A 25874-nucleotide genomic window follows, 5' to 3' on the forward strand; every position below is an offset into this window, starting at 1 on the left:
TGCTGTTGCTAGAGTTATTGGGTCGGCGTTCGGCCGCCTGAGGTAGAGTCAGAGTGACGAATAAAGACTGTCCTAACGTAACGGGCAGATGGCCAGGCATACATTTCGTGTTTTCAAGGAACGAAACTTGAAGAAATATGAGCCTTAACCTCCCTACCGAGGATGCGGCGGTGGACAAACAGTGCACAGAAGCGTAAGTTGTGCTTCAGGACACGCGTGTGAAGAAACGGCGAATTGCTGAGACGAGCTGTGAATAGAAGTCGAGACCCCTGTTTGAGAAGGAAGGCGTGTTGCGGGATAATAGTAGCGGTAAAAGCCAAAACGTTAGCTGGGTTGATGTGTGGGGAGAAGCCCCCGTGTATGCTTGGGAGCTTTTTAATTTGGAAATCGCAGGGATGCAGGAATGCACGGTAGGAGTGGGAACCGTGCAGAGTACGCTCAGTGTGCATCAGAGGGCGCTACTCGGCTCAGAGTGACCGACTTTGGGCTCATGTTGGCTGATGGGGTGGACGGTGAGTTAGAAGGCGTGTTTTACCTAACATGCACTTGTGTTCAATTAGTAATAAAGCACATAACAAAGTTTAAAGATGAGAGGAGCCCTGTGGCCCATGTAGCCGATATAGTTAGTATAGATGATAACTAATTGATCCAGGAGTCTCATCCAGGTATTTCTTAAAGGAAGCCACACTTTCTTTTTAGAGGACTGGAAGAGGTGTTAGTGGGGCCAGCAGGGGGCGCTCACCCTGCGGTCCATGTGGGTCCTAATGCCCCAGTATAGGCACTATACTGTAAACAGGCGCCATCCTTCAGATGAGACATAAAACTGAGGTCCTGACTCTCTGTGGTCATTATAAATCCCAGAGTGTTTCTCGAGAAGAGTAGGGGTGTAACCCCAGTGTCCTGGCCAAATTTCCCCCTGGCCTTTACCAGTCATGGCCTCCTAATAACCCCCATCTCTGAACTGGCTTCATCTCTCTGCTCTCTTCCCCACTGAGAGCTGGTGTGTGGGGAGAGGACTGATGGGGCTGCACACTGGGGGTGGTGGAGGGGATCCCCGTTACCTGTAAAGCACTTTGAGTGGAGTGTCCAGAAAAGCGCTATATAAGTGTAAGCATTTTTTTTATTATTATTATTATTATTATTATTATTATATGAATATGGAGAATTGTATTACACCTGAGAACAGAAGACCTTGCTGTACACAGTGCTCGTGGGAGTCTAGAAGAAGCTACCCAGCTGTGTCACTGAGGACGACTCTATTGCCATTATCAAGCAGTGACTGGATAGGTCTTTGGGTCACTTACTGAAACTCTGAAAAACTCACGGAGCTCTCCTCTTCTGCAGACAAGAAGCTTAAGACTGAGGGCTCCTCTCTGCTTGTTCAGCAGCTCCCACCTGTCAGTAGTCAGCTGTTGTTATGGTCAGTGGCAGCTGGACAGGTAATAGGGACACCTGGGCCTGGAGCATCAGAATGAAGTCTAGATGATGAGCAGAAGTCAGTGACTGGATATAAGCCAAACAGCTTTAATAAAGTTGTTGTTGTGGTTATTATTATTATTATGCAGCCCTGAAGAGGGAAGAGCCAGCAGCAGCAGCTCAGAAGGACCCCCGCCTCTGGACAGGTGTTCAGGCCCTGCAGAGAGAGCCCTGGCCACAGCTGTCACGATGAGCCCTGAGCACAGACTGCAGCAGAGTGAGAGCAGGGCACAGGCCTTCGCAGCTGCCCAGGAGGTACCACACCCGGAGGAACACTGAGTGCTCTGCATCACAAAGCATCACAAAGTTAGCACTGAACCAGGTGGTGATGAGAGTCAGCACACCGGGCTCACCTGTCTGTTTGAACCCTAACCCTACAGTGCTGTCTGTCACCTGTCAGCCCCTGGACACGCGTCCAGATTTCAGTGTGTGTTTACAGCTAAATCCACACTACTGTCAGTAGCTTAGTTTCAGGGCGAGAAAAGGAGCTTAAGACTGTGGGCTCCTCTCTGGAGGAGATACCGACTTGTTCAGCAGCCCACACTTGTGCAATTTACCTGTTTAACTGTTCCAAAGCTAACCTCTCTCCAGAAAACCATTTCCTTGTTTCCAAAATTAGACATTTTCCCTTAGTTTTGGTTACACACCTGTGCGATTTGGAATTCCGGCGCTGTTTCAAGACGCCTGTGCCCACTGGGATGAGAGCGCTCCTCCGAGGGGCCCGCCAGCAGGGGCTGTTCCTTACCCGGCGTGCTGTCAGCCCCGTGGTGCCTGAGCCGAGAGCTCGCCTCAGACAGGAGGAGCGGCCGGTCTCTCAGCGCGGCTGGCGTAGGCCTGCAGGCACCCAGCGGGCCGCTGTTCGCTGGTGAGCTGAACGAGCTGTGACCCCAGTCCAGCTCTCAGTTTTGCACCAGTGTTCCAGGGAGCTTGGCCACAGTTGCCCTTGCAACATGGCTGTTGACCTCAGCCTAGCGACATCCGAGCAGTGACCCTCAGCCCGCCGTGGGAGCAAGAGCCTCAGCGGCCTGAATCCCTGCGGATTCTCCTCGCTGCACTTCTGACTTGGAATGCGTTCAGGCCTCAGATGAATGCCCATGAACGTTATTTACTTTTGACACGGAAAACACCTGCTAAAAGGTACTGCAGGCATCCACTTCATGGTGGGGAAAAGTTCTTCCTTTACCTGGAATGCAGATTTCAGGGATTCTGCCTCTCAGGATTAATTAAGGTTTAGTAGATTCGTGTTAGTTTTTACAGCTTGACCAGTGAACGCAGCGGCTCGTGCGCTGGTAACGGTGCCCTGAGCTTCGGTGCCACTGTCTCTCCTCAGGCTGACGCTGCCGTTCAAGAGCTGGTGCGGTGTGTGGCGCTGGCAAGACTGGTGCACGGGGATGCGCACTGGAAACTGGCAGAGGCGCATGCCAGGCTAGGTCAGGGCTACCTGCGGCTGAAAGGTGAGCGTCCCCTCTCACCGGAAACTACACGGGCGAGCTAAAGATGCCTCTGTTTGGTGCTTGGTGTTGTGTCTTATTCATAATACCCAAGCTACTCATTTTCCCCCGGCAGGGCTCGTTAGTGTAGTATCGTATCAGGAGTGCAACTTCACTGCTCTGCACATGCAGGTTACCCACCACTCTCTGTGCCTCAGGGCTGGCGTTGCAAGCCCAGGAACACATGGAAAAGGCCAAGGCCATTGCCATGAACACAACCCTGGAGCTGGCAGGCAAGCAGGAGAGGGCAGATGTGCTGCGATGTCTCATGATCATCTTCCAGACGGAAGGAGAGGCTGCCCAGCAGCTGGGCAAATATCCTTTCCCAGAATACCTCTGCGGTGGCACTGCAGGTGAAGGTTATAAACCTGGAGAGACTGGCTCATGTGGTATCATTGGGAAGCTACAGTATAAATCTTCAGAGAAAGCACAAAAAATTAATTTCGTTTTCTGTGGAGGGAGCACTTTGCGATACGGAAAATCTTTTCTTAAAAAAAGACATTTCTAGACTGTAATGTTGGTCTCTGGTGAAATTCGACCTGTCCTCTTAGATAGATACTTTATTGATGCCGTGAGGGAAATTGCAGTGCAACAGCAGCTTAGCACAGTCAACAAAGCACAGTGTAATGAAATGATACAATAATGCAACAACACAATACATACAGTGCAGTCAGTGCGAAGTGCACTGAAAAGAGTTGCTCACAGTACAGAATATACAAACAAAAAACAGAACAGTACACAAAAATTGTATTGTGCATTATAAATATAAAAATATATTGCACAAGTCCCTAGCATATATTGCACAAAAACAGTTGTAAACAGGAAAAACCAGATGTAAGCAGAGAGTTTAATGTTTAGTTTAGTCTCTTCAGCACCGGCGCGAGCCGGTGTGGGTTTGTGCAAGTGTGAAGGGGAGTGAAACTGTTTCATCTGAATGTTCAGATCTTGTAGAGGCGGAGGAAATGGGGAAGGGAGTAGTTGTAAAGTGTCAAACGGAGGAAAGGGGCAGAGATTTCCTTGACGGGCCCCACCCTGAGGAAGGCCGAGCAGAGGCTGGAGAAGGCGGACAGGGCCGTGGCGGAGCTGCAGCAGCTCGGAGGAGTGTGCGGAGAGGACGCACTGGGAGTCCAGTTTGATGTGGCCATGAGCACAGTCAGGTAGGGGATGCTGTACGAACACTGAAACGGCACCGAGACACAGTGTACTTATTGACTTGTCGAGAGGAAACTGTTTCCAATGCTTTTAAAGGTTGTTAATGGTATTTACCTCGCCCTTTTCAATATCGAAAGTTAGAAGAGCTCCACTTGGGTGTCATACTGGAAGTGCTTTGAAACCAGAAACTTCTCTGGGTATTGCTGTCAATTCCCTGTCATGTGATGCACTTATTAAGACATTCCCGTTCTATTTATTTCCTTTGACTCTCGCTGTATCATGTTCAGGGTGTGAAGATAATGACTCGCACAGCTTCTGGCACCAGTGGCAGTTAAACTTATGAACACACTTCATCTCTAGTTGACAAGTGTAGTTTCTTTCACCTTAACTGTGCATGAAGATCACACCTTTTTCATTTCTCTTCTGCTTCATATTCATGCCTCGGTCACCCCTGGTCTGTATTCCTGTGTTTAATTATTAATAAATAGGTCAACATTACGTGCATTAAATGGGTAAAGCAATCCATGTAATATATGACAGGCTAATTGTTTTGAATACAAAATATATTGTGACACTACATTACAGTGCAAATCACTTGTCCACAGTTGAAACATCTTGTAGATAAATCAGATCAATCCAGGTCCTACATGGGCACACAACTGTTGGTTTCAGATTTAGCCAAGCTCTCAGTTACACGTTTGATCTCTTAATTGACTTAATGATGGGATTACATTGAGCTGTTTGTCTGTTTTCAGGTCTTTACCAGGTCTGTTTGGAGGTCGCCCTTTATTGCATAAGCATTTCACAAGCATTATAAAATTTCTAAATTTGGAGTAGAAAAAATAAACTTGAAACTATCCCAATCAGGAATCTAGTTAGCTCAGTTGAGGCTTCAGTTAGGTGGCTAAGCTCGGAGGGAATGAAACCAGTTTTGTGGAATTCCAGGATCAGGATTGGGAACCACTTTTCAAGATCACCTCATTCGCTGCCAGTTAGACACACAAAGCTGAAAAACAGCTGTACTTTCAGAGTCATTGTCTGCAGAATTAATATTCTTCAAATTTCCAGCAATGAGTACTCAACCCATACATTTGTGACATTGATTCGATTTTAGCTCTCCAATAGGTAATGATTATTTTGCCAGTATGCGGGTCATGAGTATTCAATGGTAAGTACAGTATTTGGCGCTATTTTTTTACTTTTTGACTAAAAAACAAAATGTGTAATCTTCAAGTCAACCACGAGAGGGAGCTCCAATACACAAGACCAGTTTGAGGAATACGTCCAATATCAGAAAGTCCGGGTTCAGGTTAAACCAGATCTAAGACAGAATAAAGTAGTATTTTTCTTACATACTTTGTCCTCCATTCGATTTAAAGCTTAAAACCTGTACTTTCAGTAAAACTAGCAGCAGCATAAAATCAAAGTGCTTTTAAAATCACCCCTGCAGGTTTTAAGTTACAGTATGCGATGCAAAAAGTGAGTTTTCCTCGTCAGAGTGAACAAAGAAATGGATATTGAAGCCAGAAGTGAGAGAAGTCAAGATAAACTCTTCAGGGCGAACGATGGCGCTGTCTCGTCTGTGCCACGGGCGTGCCGTACTGCATGAGATTGATTTGTAGCTTTAAAAGAACAAGGTGTCAGTTTGTCTTTCCAGTTAAGTTTGACCTGCGTGATCTTTCCCCCCGGCTTGTTGATGAGGCTCATCTGTTGTGTTGCTGAAAGCAAATCTCCACCTGTTAAGGGTCTTGCTACGTGTGAAATCTAAAGTGCTGTATAAATGCAACACTTAATATGTACTCTCTCATATTATGAGCAATAGTAATATTATGGCCAAATGATTTTTTTTCATTCTTAATACTCTTGCAATTGATTTCCCCCGAACTGCTTAAAAAAGGAAAATGATTTCCCCTTTCTACCCGTATATTCTAGCTGTGGTACAGTAGGTTTGCTCCTTGAAATACAGTAGTTACATTTTCTTTTATAACAAGGGGAAGCAGAATTTGCTCATTAGGAAAGTCTTTTTCTGTTGCAGTTGGTGTCCGATTTGCAGCTTACCCCAAGCGAATGTATACCTCTCTCAAGTCCCAATGCTTTTTGGTTCTGCAGTTGTTCAGGTTCAGTGCTGTAGCAAGCGCTCCTCTCTTCAAACTGGCCTCTGTGTTCCATTACTGAAGATTTTCGGAATGTTAAAATGTTACAATGACAGCTTTAACACAGCAGGGATCTATATGAATTCTGTTGCCAATTTTTTTTTTACAATATTACTCTGAAGCAGTTTAATTGCAGAAGACTGAGGGCCTTTGATTTCTTGTGGGGGCTCTCTTGGGCCGGGGACTGGCTGTCAGGCTGGAGGGCTTTCAGAGCATGAGAAAGCAGGATAATTACTCTTTAGCTCTCCATACAAACGCCTACTCCTTTGGAACACTTGATAGCACATGCGGCTGGTTTTTCCTTGATGCGATCCTATGCAGAGAAGGAAGGCCGCGGCCTGAGAGACAGGAGAGCGTAGAGCCTCTGGGAGGAAGGCGGATCATTAAATATGAAAGGTTTTCTGTCTGCTGATGGTCAGAACGCAGCGCTGCACAGTGGTGCTTCAGATATTCCGCTGACACACTGCGCCTCCTCAGTGCACCCAGGAGTCAAAGCTGTTTCAAAAGTTTCAAAAGCGTTGGATTTTCTGATATTTCAAGGCAGGTCGGTTCAAAGAAGAACAAAACAGCGGTCGAAATCTCAGCCTTTTCTGTTCAAAATCAGACGATTCTTTCGTTGTGCACTCTCGTCTTCGGCTTTCGAGTGACGGGAACCCCTGTGGCCAGATGGGCAGGATGAGGAAGGTCGGCAGCTCCAGATCTCGCAGGAGAGAAATGTCTCTCTCCGCCATGAGCTCGACCCCTCAGGCACCTGCGCAGTCGTGGGGTTTGTGGTTTCGCCAGCCGTTCCCAGTCCCAGACCCGGCTGTCCTGCTCCTTCTGGTCACAGCTGGGCTCAGATGGTCAAAGAGCTCACCCTGTGCTCGATGCCAGTGCCTTTATCAGTTGAGCCTCTCAGGAACTCTGCCGTGCTTTTCAAAGATTGAACCTTTTAAACATGACGAATATGGAAGTTCTCAGTCATTTTCATGTGAAATGTAGGTTTGCTGCCTTCACGTCTGGCAGTACTGTGTCCTGTCTGGCAGTCTTATAATTCTGCTTTGGCCCACCTGGACCCCTTCAAACCCCAGGACAGGCCTGAAGTCAAGATGCCTTGTACATGCAGTCCTTCACTGAAAAACTGGATCCGCAGTAGCTGGCTCTGAAAGGAAAAACAATAGTTTTGCCACTACAGATATATTTACTTTTTCAAATACAGTCTGTATAATATACAGTAGTCATAGAGTGTGCTGTGTGTGGATACTGAATACAGAATTTAGATCAGCAGATGTCCAGAAGCTATACAGAGTGCATATCTGGGCTTTTCCACTGCATGTTTAAATTCTAGTTATGTTGGCAGAAGCAAAACTGATCTGGACAATGAATGGCCATCTGTTTACAACCAGGCAGTGTTGTTTATTCTTTTGGTAAAAGAACTTAAAAAAATGTGCAGACTTGTGCTGGAGTGAAAGATGACTAAATCTGTTTTCTTTGTTGCAGGATGAGTAGCACTTGGCTCCAGTTGAGACTATTAAGCCCTGGGCTTCAGTGGTAGACCCGTGATTTCATTGTAAGGATATGGGCCAGAGCAGGAACAATGATAGGAGAGCAGTGCTCTTTCAGGTCAGCTGGTTGCCATCATTTTAACTCTTCCATGACTCCAGCAGGAGAAAACTGCAGAGCAGTTAACAAGATTAAGAAGTATTAAGATACTGGCATGACTAGGGTCTAGTAACTGTCGAGTCAGACAGTGTCAGCAGAAGCATAGATGTCGGCTTGGCCCATACTTTGTGAATCATACAAAATCATCCAACTCTGAGTTAGACTTATATAAGAACCTATGATACTCTACAGACAAGAAGCCGCATTTGGCCCACTTAGAGCATTTGGTAGCTGATCTTAGGATCTCATTCATCCAAGAATCTCATCAATCTGTTTTTTGAAAGGTGCCAGGGTATGGAAGTAACTTCTTCTAGACTTCTGCAACCCTTTGTCAAAAAAAGTGCTTCCTAATCTCGGTTTTAATACACATTGCTGTAGTTTCCACTTCCCTATGGTTTGTGTTTAAGTGGAGGTGGTGAAGAAGTTCAAGGTGTTGGCTGTGCCAGGTCCGTTAGGATTTTGGACACTTGAATCGGGTTCACTGATTGTCAGCATCTGTTATCAGTTACTAATTGGAGTAAATAAGACGGGCTATGGTGTTATTTTCTCGCCGGGAGGGATGGAAAATAATCTCTTTAAAGATGAGCCAGGCATAACTGTGCTGCATTCTTTGAAACGAAGAAGAAAAGCCCAAAGGAAAGCTCAGGAATTTTCTTACAAGGGAGGGTTGCTGAGGTGTACTTGCTCGCTGGAGTATGCTGTGGGACAGGAGGACATTGTGCCCAGGTCTGCAGTACGGGCTGGTGAAAGTCAGAGCTCGCCAGCCTGACATTATTTGTGCTGGCAACCTGCATTCTTGGCAGCCCGTGCCAAAGTGTGTGCACAGCTGCCATACAAGGCCAGGGAGGGCACAGCAGGCACTGGGATTAATGATTCTGTGTACAGCGTGAGGCAAGAGGTGCTTTTCAGGATGCTGTAAAAAATTGTTTTGGATAATCTGACTTCAACAGAAAGGAAGCTGATTAAGAGTCCATTTGTATTCCATCAATTTGTTATTCACATGTACTGTAATAGCACCTTACCTTCGCCTCCTGGGTACACTAAAAAGTCATTACTGAAGAACTTCTGCCAAATCCTGATAGCACAGCTGGGGGGGGATGAGATAACCACAATCCCAAACAGCAACTTCATCTCCTGTCTAAAGAAACACTTCAAATTGAAAAGTCTGAAATAAAACAGCCCCCTTAAATTTGCTTAAAAGGGCAGGGCATGATCTTTGTGACAAAGGTTAGGTACTGTAGATCCTTGAGATGCTTAAGTAGTTCACTGAGCTGGAATTTATATTGGGATATTCAGAATTAAACATATGGAGAGGCTGTCGTATTGCAGGCAAACTCCCTACCAGCATGTGCTAATACTTGTTAGTTGATGTGAAGGGAGTATATGCATCATATATACTTGCAGTAACTTGCTGAAGGGGTCAGAACATGTGGACTGAAGAATTGCCCCCACAATGTTCCCAGTGTGCGACCAGAATCCTTACCCTGTGGCCCTTTACGACCACAGCAGTGTTACACCAGATCTTGTTATTTTCAGATTTGAATAACCCAGAAAATGCATGAATAAGCCCTGATAGATCTGCAGAGCTCTCTGTGCACAGGAAGCTGGACCTGGAGGGTTAGTGCAGCCATGTGTCTCTGACACCAAAATTCAATTGAAAATCCATTAAGAGATACGATTCCCTCTGCGATGAGGCCAGGCTGTCCTTAGAATGTGGATTGATGAGCTTGTATTGAGTTTGCCAGGATGATGTCAGCCTGCATTCGGCTGTCACCTGGAGACAAGCAGCAGCGCAGACAACAGAGGCACGCAGGCCTTTTGTCCAGGCTATGCCAGCGTCTGGTGTGTGCTGCGCTCAGTGGAAATGAGCAGAGCTTGCGTGTGAAACGCTCTTCGCTGGCTAAATTCTTCGAAGGTCAGAACTCTCTCGTTTAGGCCTTGAAAAATGTTCAACCCTAATAAAGTCATCTCCGCAAAGGAGCTGCTTTGGAACAGCAGGGAGAACATCTCTTTGTCAGGTCATATTAACCACTGGTCGTCTCTCATGCTTGTTCCACTCATTCTTATTCCACAGTCTTTCTTATAGACCTTATAAACTTTATTTTATATAGCGCCTTTAAAGGTGGCTTCTCAAAACTCCTTACAAAATGACAACAGCGACAATAAAAAACATACGCAACAATAAAAAAAGATATGCATGATGAGAATACACAGAAGAGACAGTAGATGGTGGTACTAAGTACAGTAGGTGCAGAGGGGTAAAGAACAGAACCAGTTAAGTAAAGGCTCTTCTAAAGAGGAAGGTTTTGAGTCTGGATTTGAAGGAGTTTCGAGAAGGTGACTCTCTGATATGCTTGGGGAGAGAGTTCCAGAGCTTAGGGGCATCACAGGGGAAGACCCTGTCACCCATAGAGTGTAGATGGGCTTGGTGGACAGATAGGAGACCAGAATTAGAGGAGCGAAGGTTGCGAGGTACCACTTTACTAACTGTTTTTGCAGTTATTGATGATCCTGTGTAACGCAATTAACTGTATGTTACTTGGTGCAAAGCTGTCAACCAACTAAACAGTTCTGTGTTTTAGTTCAAGTAGGTATGTGGAGGTATAGGTTATGTATAACCTATATACCTATAGGTATAGGTTACCCTTCAGGTAGTCTTAAAAGGGCAGTAGGGACTCACATACACTCTTAAACCTGATGCAAGAGCGGACTCTGCTGTCTGAGGAGAGCGGTGCCCTGCGGCCTGAAGCGGGCACCCAGCAGGCTGCAGCCGGAGACGTGCTCTCCTGTCTGTGCCCGCAGGCTGCCAGCGAGGTGCTCTCCTGTCTGTGCCCGCAGGCTGCAGCGGCGAGGTGCTCTCCTGTCTGTGCCCGCAGGCTGCAGCAGCGAGGTGCTCTCCTGTCTGTGCCCGCAGGCTGCAGCGGCGAGGTGCTCTCCTGTCTGTGCCCGCAGGCTGCAGCGGCGAGGTGCTCTCCTGTCTGTGCCCGCAGGCTGCAGCGGCGAGGTGCTCTCCTGTCTGTGCCCGCAGGCTGCCAGCGAGGTGCTCTCCTGTCTGTGCCCGCAGGCTGCAGCGGCAAGGTGCTCTCCTGTCTGTGCCCGCAGGCTGCCAGCGAGGTGCTCTCCTGTCTGTGCCCGCAGGCTGCCAGCGAGGTGCTCTCCTGTCTGTGCCCGCAGGCTGCCAGCGAGGTGCTCTCCTGTCTGTGCCCGCAGGCTGCAGCAGCGAGGTGCTCTCCTGTCTGTGTCCATGGCTGCAGCGGCGAGGTGCTCTCCTGTCTGTGCCCGCAGGCTGCAGCGGCGAGGTGCTCTCCTGTCTGTGCCCGCAGGCTGCAGCAGCGAGGTGCTCTCCTGTCTGTGCCCACAGGCTGCAGAGGAAGCAGGGGCGGCCAGCGGCAGCGCTCTGCCAGTGTCAGCGGGCGCTGCGGGTGCTGCAGGCAGCGGGGAGGGAGGCCAGCTGGGAGGCGTGCTCAGTCTACAGGGAGATGGCGGCCATTGAGCAGGCGGGAGGGAATGTGGACGGAGCCATACAGCACCTCCTGCAGGCAAGATATTGGCATAGCACCTGCGCTGTAATTGCCTGCTCCCCGGGTCCGGCCGCCTTGCTGCCGTCTGGTCCAGTCGGCATTTAGAGAAATCTTCAGTTATTAAAAACATCTGCCGCAGCCGGGCCAATTAAGACCCTTCCAGTGCATCTGATCTCATGGCAGAATGAGGGTCTGTCCATTGCAGCTCTAGATTCCTTTCTCTTTTTCCCATCAGTTTTAAATGTCACCCGTCAGTAGTTGTCCCAGTCCTGATGTTGAATGTAAACTCCAGTAATAGAGACTGACCCCCCTGGTTTGACCTTTAGCGATGTCATAGCTTGTCTTTAAGGAGAATAATGTGTCACATGAAGTACTGTATGTCAGGGATGTTCAGTCCTGGTCCTGGGGGGTCTCTTTAAAGCAGCAGCACCTGAACAGCTGAGAGAAGCTGATAACTGGTCCCATTAAGGTAATAATGAGCTGAACTGGGATGAAGACTTGCAGACACACTGGCCCTCCAGCACCAGGACTGGACACTCCTGCAGTACTTGTTAATTTAAGCTTATCCATGTTACAAACATCTGACGATTATATTGCTAAAACACTGACCACAAACAGCAAGATTAAACCAGGATATTCCTAATCAGAAGAGCCTGCAGTGATCTTGCAGAGTCACATGGCGGATGGTGTGTTCCAAAAATCGAAACGAAACATCCTTTTATTTCCTGAGAGTGCACGGGAAGTTGACTGTTTTGCAGAATGGGTTATTGCATATTCTTCGGGAGTTTAGAAGGATGTTTTAGCTACAGTACTGTGGATGTTTTCCTGCTTTAGGGGTGAAAAATATAAGGAACAACTTTAGGAGACACCGATGCATTCAGCAGGACTGGAACTGAACTAGGAAACCCAGCTGCAGCTGCGGTGTTTGTTTTCTGTCAATGGGCTCCTCGTGGTGCCTCACTGGCCTTGTCTTGTGGGACTCTTTGGCAGGCTCATTCCGTGTCTCTGAGTGTGTGTCCGGGGAGCGTGGAAGAGGCTGGTGCTGCTCACAGCTTGGCTTTGGCTTACTCCAGGACTGGGGAGAGCGAGCACAGCGGTGAGCCTTCCCATGCCAACGCGGGGGCTGGTTCTGCGGAGCGGATTGGCTGTGTTTAATCAGGGAAGGAATGCAACATGCCCTTTCCGGCAGCCAGCTGGACTTCTCGGGCCCCAGTGTGTTAACACCCGAAATGCGGACCACAGATCTGCTACTGCACACGCCGTTGTGTTGCAGGGTGTCGGATTTCCGGAGGGGGGGGAAGCAGATGAAGTTTGCAAGGTTTTTGCACTCATTTAAAATATGAACTTCTGTACTTTGAAAACCATATCAGAGTCCAGGAAATGCTTTTCTGCCCGTCAGGACACAAAGTGAATTGAAACATTTTGAGCTCCTGCACACACCTTAATCTTGTGGCCCTGCAATTTATAATTTTAAATCACAAAGACATAAGAAGTAAAGTTTATTAACTGACTAAAGTGGTGCAGAAAATAATACAATAAATTAATGATATTGTAAAATAATCAATGGAAAGCGTTTCAGGGGGAACATGTTTGTGAGATACCTGAGGGCATTCTTCCTAGACGAAATCCAGATCTTCCCAGTGATCTGGAAGATCTGCGGTGATCTTTGAAAGTTTAACCTCATGAGTTTGGGTGAGAAAATTTAGGACTGTGCAAATAATAAGTGCCGTATTATGAGAAAACCGCCAGCTTTGTGTACAAGAACAGTAACTGATTGTACTGCCTGGAAACTAGAGCAGTTGATACTAATTTAAATATATAGAAGTACCATAAACTAAGGATAACCGGTATCCTTAACGTGCCTAAACTGCCACTTTGTCCTCTTGTTGCTTGGCCTCCCTGCAGACAGCGCGGTGCGCTTCTTTGAGCAGAGTCTGAGCAGCTATCGGAGGACCCTGGGACCTGAGCATTCCCTCCTCCTCTCAGCGCAGGACGACTACTGCCACTTTCTTCTCATCTCTGGGCAACGAGAGGTCAGAACTCGCGGCCTGACGCGTCCTAGTCCTGTCATGACTGGCAGCGGCGCTTCTGTGTGAGACTTTGCGGGACAGCTTTGAAGGAGATCCAGCAGTCCCTACCAGTACAACAACCACTGGGACTGTCCCAGATCGCCCTGGTTCCTACCTGAGCCACCCTGGAGGATTTCTTAGAGTTCATCTGTGGCTCGAAATTGTTTCTCAGCGGGGCTGGTAGCTCAGCTCTGAGAGTTGTCCTGTGATAAGATTGATGCATGTTTCACTTTTTGCTGTGTTACAGAGTGCAGTTAAGATGTTGAAGGAATCGCTGCCCCTGAAGGAGAGCACCTTTGGGCACCTGAGTGCAGAGGTGGCAGAGACGTACTGGCTGCTCGGGGAGGCTGAGGTCTCCCAGGGGCAGATCAGAAGAGCTTACAGAACGCTGAAGAAGGTAAGAGTCACACACGCGGCCTGACAAAGGCACGTTACTTAAAGCAAAGGAATAGGCGCTCGGCCGGCCGTGAAGTAGCACGCCACACGAAGCAAAGGGTGGGGGGCATGGAAGTGATGAGGAGCCACAACAAGTCCTGGACAAGATCAGCTGAAGACGGTCGGTGGGTTCTGATGTCTGTTTAAAACGCTGATTAACTCTGCAGGGGCTGTGTGAATCCGGGGACGCTTATTTTTCTTGAAGATATTTCGAACGAGTGTGTCGTTTGCAGTCGTCAGGAAGATGGAATGTGTAGTGTGTGTAAAATGGAGACAGAGTGGACGCAGAGCAGTCTCACTGTGAGGAGTGTTACGTGTTCAGGAGGTGGCGGCAGGAATTCAGACCCTGGTGTTGGGCGTCTGTGCTCACTGATTTATGATGCTGACTTTACCAGATCCCTGGCTCAGGAGCTATTTAAGAGTGTGTCAAATACCACACAATAACACCGTGGGGTTCTTCTGTCTTTCTTACACTTACCTGCTCTTGAGTACTGTCAATAATATGAAATCCAACATTAACCATGCTGATTAGTTTCCTGGTGTCAAGAACTGCACGCACCTATGTCCTATCAACAGATACCTAGGTACCTGTTGGAGTGTGTGCAGTCACAGCCCTTTCACAATGCAATTTTTAAGACAAGTCTTGATATCTTTGTATGGACAGCTGTTTGTAAGAAAGACTTATAGAATAAAGTCATCGAGTTTCTTACCCCAAGTAAAACTGTTTCTGTTCCTCTAGGTTAGTAATTGAATTTGCTTAATTTGATCTGGTTTATCGGATTAAGTATTTATCATAGGGAAATGGGTTGTGGCAACATCCTTGAAGACAAAGAGGATCTGGGTATTTAATTAAATAAAATGTATCACCAAGAAACAAGGACCACATTTCTGTACTGTAGCTGTGAAGAATTGTAGGAAGGATTATTGAAAGCTGCACATTTAAGAATGCACAGCATGCATAGGTATGCTTAAATAATCAGCACTGTTTCTTTTCATCATTGAATCTCAGTGGACTAAAGATAAATTTGTGCTTTGGAAAGCATTACTGTATTTGCAGATCTGTTAGTGACTTGTTCTGCTATAATGGGCATTCATGTATCATGTAGCAGATTGCCACACAAAAATATAGCTTTATTTCCCTATGATATAATACTGAATGACCTCAGCTGTCATTAGCCAGGTTTGTTTTGTTTTCATCTGGTGATAGAATAAGGAGGAAGAGGCAGCTCCTCATTGTACTTCTCCCCCACTGATCAGATGGAAAGAGAAGGAAGGTTCTGTCACTCACTGTGTGGAGTCTGGGCTTTAGCCGGCCAGGAATGTTCTGAGTAGGACTGGGATCTCTGACATGTTAAAATTATTTACTGTCATCTGCTTCAGACTATATTCTGAGAATAAACAGTACCTTAATCATTAGGTACTTGAGATGCACAGAAAAGTTCTCACCTCTAGTACAGATCCAAAATGTCCAACATTAATGAGTAAGAAAAGTTTTCACAAACAAACCCTATCATTTCCAAATTAAGAAAAAATAAAAGAGGAATGTTTTCTTGCTCTTAATGAATTGTCTTACATTTTTTCCAGTGTTTACTGATTTGTTATTTTAAAATGTGTAAGAATTCACAGATGACTAGGAATCACTTAGAAACAGAATCAGCGTTCATGAGCTAGTCATGCTAACTTGGTAGTAGAAGACAAATTTTACATGTTACCACATCTCTCAGGACAGGAACAGCACTGTTTCATTTACCAGCCCCCACGCAGTCTGAAGTATATAATCTCTTAATGTAGGCAACTTAATGTATTTTACTGTGGGTTAGATGTGGGGACTTGGTGCCTGTCCTCCCAGGAAAGGCACTGCTGGGCTTACATGCTACAGCAAGGAGTTTTAGCCTGTGCAATAGGAAAAGGAGAATTTCTTAGCATGCGAAACGGCCATAAGAAAGTTCCTGTGTTCTCCTAAATGTGTTCTAAATTTAAAAAGGGTGGGCTTTAACAGCGCACTGATGGGGAATTCCTGGATGCTCCTGCCGACCTGGCCGAGGGAGAGCGAGGCTTGTTGCTATGTTGCCTTGTTATTGTATCCAAACGCAGGGGCTCCAGTCATTCCACTCTGAATCACAGCTCACCCTCTTGGCATTACCGGAGGTCAATAACCTTCGCAATGTGCCCCTGACAGATAACGGTAAGCGCTGGTATCGTGTTCTGTGACTTTAATCATGGCAACAGCTGTGCTTCAGTTTAGAAACCTGGACAGACTCCAGAGTAATTATGGCTAAGGTTTGTGAGCTGTGATGGAGCGCGACGGGGGGAGGGAAAAGAGTAGGGCCTGTTTTTATTGTATGAGTATTTTATCCTGGGGAGGTGTGGCACTTATGCCTTCTGTGCATCAAAGTGTGGCCTGAAAGTGGTGAAAAAAAATTTGTATTGCTTTTCAGTTTGAAACCACTTTCCATTACATCAGGCTTGGCAGCTCTCAGACCCTGATGAACCAATAGCCAAGCCCATTTATTTTCCAGGCTCTTATTCTTTCCTTCAGCAGAAGTGGAACATTCTGAATACGAGTTTTCCTTGGTCTAGAAGTCTGGTGTTATGCTGTAATTTCCCCTGATTGTTAAAAGAAACAGGCAGCCCTTTGTTACTCTGTACAGTAAACGTCTTTGCCTGGCCCTTCTGGAAACAGAGTACATATGATTTCTAAAGGCAGTCTGGGTTTACTTCAAGCAAGGCACATACGCTCTAACTGTCTGGACGAATTCAGCAGCAGAGATGTACACCGATGTGCTGTTGGCGATTCTTGCAGAGCTAGTGGTGAGATGTGATGATTAGCAATAGCTCTTTCAGGCTGTTCAATTTAAATAAATAAAATGCACAGATTATGTTTTATGAACATACAGAATTCCATTAAGATGCCAATATATCCCATCATGTATTCAGTGCCAATGTATTAAAAAATCTCCATTCTCCAGTAGGTATAGGTGATCCTGTATTTATACAGGAACTATCAGCCTTCTGCTTTCAGACCTGCGTGACATCCTAGACCAAACCAGCAGGCACTGCTGCTCTGGGGCAAGCTCTGATTTTTGTGAGCTCGCAGAAAAGACATTTCATTGCCAGCATCTACTGCTGCATGCTGTATTGTTGTGCATTTGATAAATAAACTTTGATTTGATTTGATTTGATCTTGTTCCTCGAGTCTCGTGAGGATGTCTTTCTGTGTCTCCCCCAGTGTCTGGAGGTCCAGAGCCTGCTGTACGGCCCCCAGGACAGGAGGACCAGAGACACACAGCAGACCCTGGACAAGCTGGCCAAGTGCGTCTGGAGCCTAGTCTCTGTGCTACGACTCCTCCTGCTCCTCTCTGTACGGTCTTTCAGTCAGGGTGAAGCATTCTCTTATGATCAGGGCAGAGATCTGCAAATGCTGCATGAATGTTTATTTTAAGGTTATAAAAACCCAGATAAAACAATATTAACAGCTCTAATCGTTTTCCAACACACATGGCTGTCATGACTTCAATCAGTAGTTCAGGCAGAAAACTGATTTCAGCCCCTTAAATATAAAAGAAGGAACTATCTGACATTAAATACTCAAGTTCTTCTTACATGCCACACATTGTACCAGTTTCCAGTAACCAGTGTCTTAAATGCACAACAGTCCACCTCTTCTGTGCACCTGAATGCACCTCCTCCTCTTCCTCACCACCCATCTTGCTTTCATCTTCCTCTGACAAGGGGAGCGCTGGTGATGCTGCTTTCCTCTCCCACCCTGCTCCTGCTCTGGGCCTGCGGTACGAGTTTCCCACAATGCTCGTGATCCTGTGAACGAGCTGACCTGTGTTTCTCCTCCTCAGAGCCCCGGAGGTTGCGGCGAAACAGCGGAAAGCAGGTGGTCTGCGAGACAGGCCCCCCTTTTGCTCTGCTGTGCCTTCCCATAATGCACCAGGAGGAACAAAGTCTAAGATCTGGGATTCTGAAGGGGGCAAAAATGGCTGACTAGCACTGGACCCAGATTTTCCAAATTGGGTTGAGAAAGATGAATATTGATAACTGGGTGCTTCTTACTTTGCCCTGTGAAAAAAAGGACTGAGAATGGCAGAGGAACATTTTATCAGGCTCCATTAAAGGTTTTCAGAGTTTTACTTTTCTTTAATCTACTGTACCTATGGGTGGCCCGGGTGGATATTGTTAAAAAAAACGAATGCATTGTATCCTTTCAAGGCAAATACAGGACACTTTTTTAATTCGCTTACCCGTTCAGACAACCGCTTCATGAAAAACTGTACACTGTTGAGTTACAAAAGTAGACATTTTGAAAATGGGACCAAGAGAGAGCACATTCCTATGGACGGTAGGAGGTATTTAACAGATTCATGCAACTCTGTGCCATGTCCTCCCATGCACAGCACCCCCAGTGTGGACACAGTGCTGCTCAAGGGAACATGTTCCTTCTGGTTCCGTTGTTCACTATCAAATCTCATAGTGAACAGCTTTCTCAGTACACGAGGTTAAATGGGCTAGCTAAATTAACAATCACTCCGCTCCATTTCAGAACTCTATAAAAGAGGAGAGCGTAGAGGTCTTGGTCAAACTAGCTCACAGAGAACTGTATATCGAAGAAGACAACAGCAGCTCTTCTTGCAAGACTTGCAGCACTAGAACTGATGTCACTCACAGTGTAAAATGGAAGTAATGGAACAGGGATCCAGAAAAAACGTGGTATTAAATTACCCCAAGGGCCTCACTAATGCATCTGCTATCCCTTAAAACATAAATCTTAAGATGGACCTTTAGTATAACAGCTGAAACGCAACACCATTCTGTACTGATGGTGTCTGCCAAGTGACAGAGCAGACAGAAAGACTTCCTGAGACAGTGGGGTCGGTGAAAAACAGAGCTCTGAGCCACAGTGTGCTTATTGAAGTGCCGTAAGTCCAGCACAAAATCCTGATCTGGAAACGGTGATTTATCGGAAACAGCCATGTGGCGAAGAGGGACACTTAACAGTGTAACACGATCAGGAAAACAATTTCAAAGCCGTACAAAAACACCTCTGTTAAAGAATGACCCAGACACAGAAGTATGCTTTAATGATTTATTTTTTTTTCTACATACTGACCTGTGTCAAGATGATCTGTAAAGTGCCAAGCTGCCAACAAAAATGTTTTATAAAGAAATAAAAGTGAATATGAAATGAAACTGTTTTAATAAAGAAATAAAAGCAATGCAGTTATCCTCTCAATAAAGACAACATTACAGGTGTTCCTCAGCTACCAGACCAGCTACTCCCAGCACAACCTGGAGTTCCGACGAGTTTAGTTCCCCCAGCCAGCTGGTCTCTTCCGACTGCATTACTCATGTTCTCTCACTGCTCACATGCACAGGCTTCTTTAACATCTCTCTAGCAATATTTCTATTCTCTGTAAGTGACATTCAATAATAACTTATACCTAAAGTCTAAGAAAAGTAAAAGCTTTCACCAAAATCTAGTAGTCACAATAAAGCAGCAAAAATTCTAAACAGATTATGAGTTGAGGCTGGGGAAGGGGGTGCTGGTGTAATGGGCAAGTCTATGGGCTCATAACTGGTTGTGGGTTCGAGTCCCCGGTGTGGGAGTGGGAGGGGACTCGAGAGTGCCCTCTTGTCCCCCTGACACCACGGCCTGCAGGATGAGCTCTGGCCCTGCCCGGCGGAGGAAACAACCCACGACCTACCTGTACGAGAAAGACCTCTCCCTGGCAGAGAGGCACACACTGCTGGGGGCGCAAGGCGCTGGGGGGGGGGGCACGGATGTGCGGGGCAGACCGATGGACACAGGGACAGTCCCACACGAGAGGAAGCCACGCTTGACTCCTGAGTTTCTCAAAACATGGAGCAAGCTTGCCTGATTTTGGGGCATCCTGTCAACAATTTACTTTTGCATTCAAACGTTCCACAGCACGTTAGGGACGTCGCACAAAGGTGTGGAAGGCAAGACTGGCAGTTATTTAAATCTTGAAGTGGTTAATGCCCACCGGTCCTGGGCTGCACCGATCAAGTGAACCCCTGGCAGATTCGTGAAGGATCCCTGTTAGGTCTGTCCGTTTTAACACACGTGAACGACTGTACCTGCTCAACCCGTATTCAACATGTTTCCCTCGCCGCCGCTGAACGGTGGAAACTGTAAGCACAGCCGTCGCAGCTCTCCCATGCCTGTGCGAGCTGTTCCCTTCACTTTCCTTACACTGGCCCACCACAGCAAACACTTCCTGCGCCACCGCTGTCACAGTTCCTGCCCTGGCACATAGTGATCTTCTCCATGTACAGTAGCGCTGGCTCCGACAGCATCCTTGCCAGTTCTAATCCTGCTGCGCTATGTTTCTGAAGGAAATAATGCTGTGCTTATCCAGACGGGCTCACCCAAGCCAAGAGAAGCCCATGCAATGCAACAGAAGTGACTGCAGACTCGCTATTCAGATCCCACTCACAGCCAGCTAAACTTCACATTCTGGCATCACATGAAGACAGATGCCACAAACATCTGGAATAGGTGTACCTGATTAAATGACCATTTGAAAGCGATTTGATTGGATACAGTCTTCCAGGGGCCAGGTAGCTGGCTCTAGATAAATTTGATAAACAAGTATTTTCACACCAAACAGAAGTGTTCTAAACTGCATATGGTACATGTGATAAACAGTCATCACAGTGATTGTGAGGCTAAATATAGGCCTTGCTGTTCTAATGTTAAATACATCTGATGACAACAGGTCTCATTCATTCAATGCAATATGGGTGGTAGTAATATAGTAAACATATGAAGTTCAGCACAACACAATCTCAGAAACATCTTTAAAATCCCATTCCAAGTTGGTGTCTTTTACAGAACCTATTACTTGAACATTTGAAAACTCTACAAATGTGGCAAAAACATCCTGATTATTATTAATTAATATTATGCTGCCAATGCAACACTACATACAATGTCTGGAAAAAAAAGAAAAAAGCCTTCTAGCCAAAAATACTCTGCAGCATTTTTTAAGAATACAAAGCCATTTGCTCTAGCATGTACAGGATTGCAGGTTTTACTGAGCTCAAGGTAGATCTTGGAATAGCTAAGTAGGTTATGCAAACCCACTTCTATGCCAGTGTGACCGTGTGCTCCGGATTAGTAAAACATGAGCCCAAAATAACACACTGTGGACAAGGGGTAAAAAGAAACACATGCTTTCAGGTTCCGGCCTGCAATACTCAAACGCATGGATGTTCACCATCATACAAAAAATGTACAGAATTAAGTGCTGTCAAGTGCTTTTAGTGTTGTCAAATGTCTTCCTACTCAACATCATGATGTAGGAGGATAGCACTGTCAGCCCAAAAGCCTGATTGCCTAAAGGCTTAGACCTAATTGAATTAAAGGATTATAAGATCACCACAAGGAGAAGTAAAAAAGCATAGCAATCCTTTTGAGAAAGCAATATTTACCAGGAAGTGAACAATCTGACACAATGCCAATCACTCAGGCGCCAATCAGAGTTATAGACACTTCCTTTTGCAAAATAGTTATGCTTGAGATATCTGAGACATTCAGCCATACTGTATCTGCATTGCTCACTTCTTATTCTGACTTAGAAGAGGTCCAAACAGGAGTAACTATAGAGGGTGAGAGCCACATTCATTCCTGATGTAAGGAAACCAACACGTTCTGAGGAAGGATCATGCTGTGCCTTTGTGCTCCGTTGTGTTTTCTAGTCAGAACAGGCCTAACGTGACCATTTTTAAATAAAGAACAACACTGATTACAATACATAAGGGGTTTCAACAGGAGGAAAGTGCAGCAAACACATACAGTCAATGGGTACTACACAATACTACACAGGAGTACTATACAGGAGCGGTGGAAAAGTCTACAAACCACAAACCAAGCTCCAACCTTTTCTTACAATTGCAGCATCTAATACCTTTATATTGGAAGGCACGTGTTACAAAGCTAATTATATACTGTTCTTCCATTAAGCATCTCCTGGACAGTGCAAGCACGCGGCTACAGTAGGGCTCTAGTAAGCCAGAAGTACAAAAAAGTATATAAAATAAAAAGAAGTCAAAACTCTTTAAGGTGCTCAAAACCAGCAACTGAATCAGTGTCTTTGGAATCCTGTGAAGCAGAACACTGTGTATCTATCTATTGAAAAGATAAATAACTTTCTAAGAGGGACACCTACAAGCACACATCATAAGTACCATCTTGGTAAAAGATTACAATTAAACCAGCATTTTAAAATATAGAGAAGATGAATTTAACGCAGCCACAGTTCTATGCTCCCTATGGTTTAGGAGCCTACTTTGCCAGCAGCCATATCACTCTGCAACTCACAACTGACAGCCCACTGAAGCTAAGCAGGTGTGAGCCTGCTCAGTACCTGGATGGGGGGACCTCCTGGGAAAAACTAAGGTTGCTGCTGGAAGAGGTGTTAGTGGGGCCAGCAGGGGGCGCTCACGCTGCGGTTTATGTGGTTCCTAATGCCCCAGTATAGGGACGGGGACACTATACTGTAAACAGGCGCCGTCCTTTGGATGAAAGAAACGTAAAACCGAGGTCCTGACTCTCTGTGGTCATTAAAAATCCAAGGTTGTTTGTCAAAAAGGGCAGGGGTCTAACCTCAGTGTCCCATTGGCCCTCACCAATCATGGCCTCCTAATAATCCCCATCTATGAATTGGCTTCATCACTCTGCTCTCCTCCCCACTGAGAGCTGATGTATGGTGAGCTTTCTGGCGCACTATGGCTGCCGTCACATCATCCAGGTGGGGCTGCACATTGGTGGTTGTGGAGGGGAACCCCATTACCTATAAAGCGCTTTAAGTGGAGTGTCCAGAAAAGCGCTATATAAGTGTTATTTATTATTATTTTTACTTTAAGCATCAAGACTGTTAAGATAAAAACATGTAATATTGAAACCTCTGTTGTTAATTATTATTAAAACTCACTGGGGATATAAGATAGCAACTGATATACTGTATGCTAGGCTGGAGTAAAATCCTATATTATCACTTTAGGCAGACACAGGGGATTTAAGTTATTACCTCATAGAGCTGTAACTAGAATTATTACCTCAGCTGATGCTAGCACAACCAAATAAAGATTCTTGTGTATCACATTCCAGCGTCTTCTGCTAATCTTCCTCAGGACTGTCCAGGTAAACAGCGGCGATTCTCTTTTCCTCACTGACCACAGCCCGCGGATCCACTACTCTTTGAGTCTGTATAATTCTGGTAAAGGCAGCGTGTTCAGCCGTGTAGCCGTCGCTGGGATCCCAAGTTGTCATCTGATCGTCGTCGTCGTCGCTTCCGTGGGAAACCAATTGGCCCCTGTTTTCACTCCCTGTCACCCTCTGCGAGTAGCTATAGACGTCCTCTCTCCCTTCCCTGCCGTTGGGCTCCTCCGCCATCTCTGCTTGAGAATACAACGCCTGCGCCTGCTGGGGACCGCTGCTGGCGTTCACTGGAACTTTCGTCACGTCCATCTGGAACGTGAAGGACTTCTCAGTGGGACCCAGCCTGATGTGCTTCACTGTCTTGCTGACTCCACTCTGTGACTCTTCTTCGTTGCCAGTGTTTTCTGGGTCTTCACTGCTTTCCACCCACGACACACCCTGCATTCTTACACCCTGATCTCTGGAAACCTTAACCATAAACTCCCTATTGTCGCCACCAGCAGTGCTCTTCTCACCTCCTCTGCTGATGGCTTGATGAAGCTCTGGATTGGCTGATTGCAGTGCTGACATTACCTGCTCTTCAGACAGCTCCTTAATCTCATCCTCCAGCAGTCCCGAATCTTCCAGGCTCTGGGACACATTGATTTCTGCAACGATGGTCACTGACCCATCCTCTGTTGATTGCTCCACTTTTCGGATGTCCACCGCCACGCTGTCAGACCCCTCTTTTCCGTTCCTGGTTAAAATAGCTAATTCCTCTTTGAAACTCTCAGTCACTGTTCCTTGGAGCTGTTCCAAAGCCCCCTTCAGCTGCTTCTTGGGATCCATATCATCCTCTTTCAGAAGCTTGAGCACTGACTCTTGAACATCATGAGGAACTTGAACCTCCTCTACTTCTTCCTCCACAATGCACTCTGGGAAACTTTCCCTGGTCATAGTGTGATCGCCTCTGTTAGTGTTCAGGTATGTGGTTCTGTAATGGTCTGCCTCTGTGAAACTCTGTTCCTGTGCAGTTGCTGGCTCCTCCTGCCAGTACGACTCATCCCCAGACAGATCCTGGGCCATTCCGTAGTGCTCGTAAATTGGAAAGTCACTCTCCTCGTGCTCTGAGACATTTTCATCGGGTGTGGAGACAAAATACTCAGTCACTGGAACGTGAATGTAGGAAGAGCCCTGAGCACCGTAAACTTCTTGAAATGGCATGGTCTTCCCATATTCTCCATCTGTCTCCGAAAACCCTACTGCTTCCGTGCTGCTCTGTGATGATCTGGCAACCTGAGGTGCATTCTCTAGCTCTTCAATCTGGAAGAACATTGATGTGGGCTTGAAAAACATTGGTGGGGGCTTCCCTTCATTTTCCTCATCACTGTGAGGCTCCAGTGGCTCCTCGATAATCTCTACATTGACTGCCTTGTTCTCCAGGTTCTCACTGCCTTTCATTCCAAGGCTGAGCAAGTTCTCAATCATACTTCCTGTCGGAGTTCCCTTGACATCCTCCATAGAGACTTTCTTGACCCCCTTGTTGAGAAGCTCCTCCAGTATGGAATCATCTGAAGTGTCCAGATCCTCCTGCACTTTGGACTCCAAGATGATCTCAGTCTTGGTGGTGCCATCTCCTCTCTCTGTCTTCTCCACGTGGTAGGTGATTTTTGAGTCGGGGGATGAGCTGAGTGCTGTTTCCAAACCAGCAGGCTTCACCACTTTCTCAATTATATCCTCCATGGTTATGGAGTCCAAAACCTTTTCCTCAGTTGTTAATGGTTTTTTATCCTTTCTATCCTTAGCTGAAGCTGTCTCCTCAGCCTCCTTCTCGGCTTTAACCTGCGTCTCCCCACTCAATTCACCCCAAACTCGAGCCCCAGGCTGAATCCCAAGGGAACCTTCCTCTGTTCCTCCCAAGACATTCTGAATCTTACGCCCCTCCAGGGTTATCTTCACTTCTCTGCTTTTTGGAGTTTGTTCCATTTTTATAAGGTGTACCTTTGTGTCTGCTGTTTCCTCTTTAGTTTCTGTCTTGACCATTTGGACATTAGTAACATTTACTGGGCTCTGTTCTTCTGGCTGAGTCACCTTAATTGATGACGTAATATTTGTGGTTTTCGGGTGAACATTTTCTGGAGCTGGTTCCTTCTCTGCTGTGGGGAAAGGACCAGGACTAGCTCTATTCACACTGCCAGAGCCCCGCAGATTAACAGCGGAATCTGTGACTGAATGTTTCACTACTTCTTCTGTTACCACTGTTTTCTTCTGAACATCTGTACTCTTTCTTTCGGTCTCTGAGTCATTAGCCTTGAATAATTTCACAGAAGCCTGTGAGGCTTTGGTGAAGGAGGGGATATCTCTTCTGGCTTCAGAGCTCCTGTCCGAAACGCTAATTGGAACAGTCTTTGCAATGCTAGCGCTCGTGAAGCGAGCTGGCCTGGAGACTGTACTCTTGGTTGGTGCTTGCTCTTTGTGTCGGGTATCAAGAAGCATGCTGACTGGATACAACTTCCTTCCATCATGTCTGGTAACAGATGACTGCTTTACCGCATACGTATGTGCTGCCCTCCTAATATCTGAGGACAAAAAGAGGAAAAAAACTTTCAAAATAAGAAGCAGCAATAAAGATTCTGTAAAAGCTCTTTTTAGCAACAAATACCTTTTCAAACTTAAAATGTCTAAGCATTTAGGAGAAACAGGCCCCTTTGAATTAACATTGTGTACAGCTGTAAACTAATCTCTTTAAGAAATCACACACATGCCCA

The 25874-nt window shown here is 46.2% G+C and overlaps 2 protein-coding genes across 2 annotated transcripts in view; one reads left to right on the forward strand and one right to left on the reverse strand.

Moving 5' to 3' along the window:
- On the forward strand, positions 1–19128 carry LOC148831473 (tetratricopeptide repeat protein 23-like). Its single transcript, XM_088920079.1, has 11 exons — positions 1–193; positions 1566–1731; positions 2807–2930; positions 3125–3281; positions 3998–4123; positions 11274–11451; positions 12424–12529; positions 13339–13466; positions 13750–13899; positions 17167–17249; positions 17789–19128. The coding sequence occupies exons 1-11, from the start codon at positions 138–140 to the stop codon at positions 17928–17930; spliced, it is 1416 nt and encodes a 471-aa protein (XP_088776205.1). The 5' UTR covers positions 1–137; the 3' UTR covers positions 17931–19128.
- synm (synemin, intermediate filament protein) overlaps positions 19016–25874 on the reverse strand; it is a 14737-nt gene continuing 7878 nt past the window's right edge. Inside the window, exon 4 of the mRNA XM_088920078.1 lies at positions 19016–25685. Coding sequence (XP_088776204.1) covers positions 23086–25685 — 2600 coding nt within the window. The 3' untranslated portion in view covers positions 19016–23085. The remainder of the gene's footprint in view (positions 25686–25874) is intronic.

Source organism: Atractosteus spatula, chromosome 7, assembly GCF_055471065.1.
Source record: "Atractosteus spatula isolate fAtrSpa1 chromosome 7, fAtrSpa1.hap1, whole genome shotgun sequence".
Classification (NCBI taxonomy): Eukaryota; Metazoa; Chordata; class Actinopteri; order Semionotiformes; family Lepisosteidae; genus Atractosteus; species Atractosteus spatula.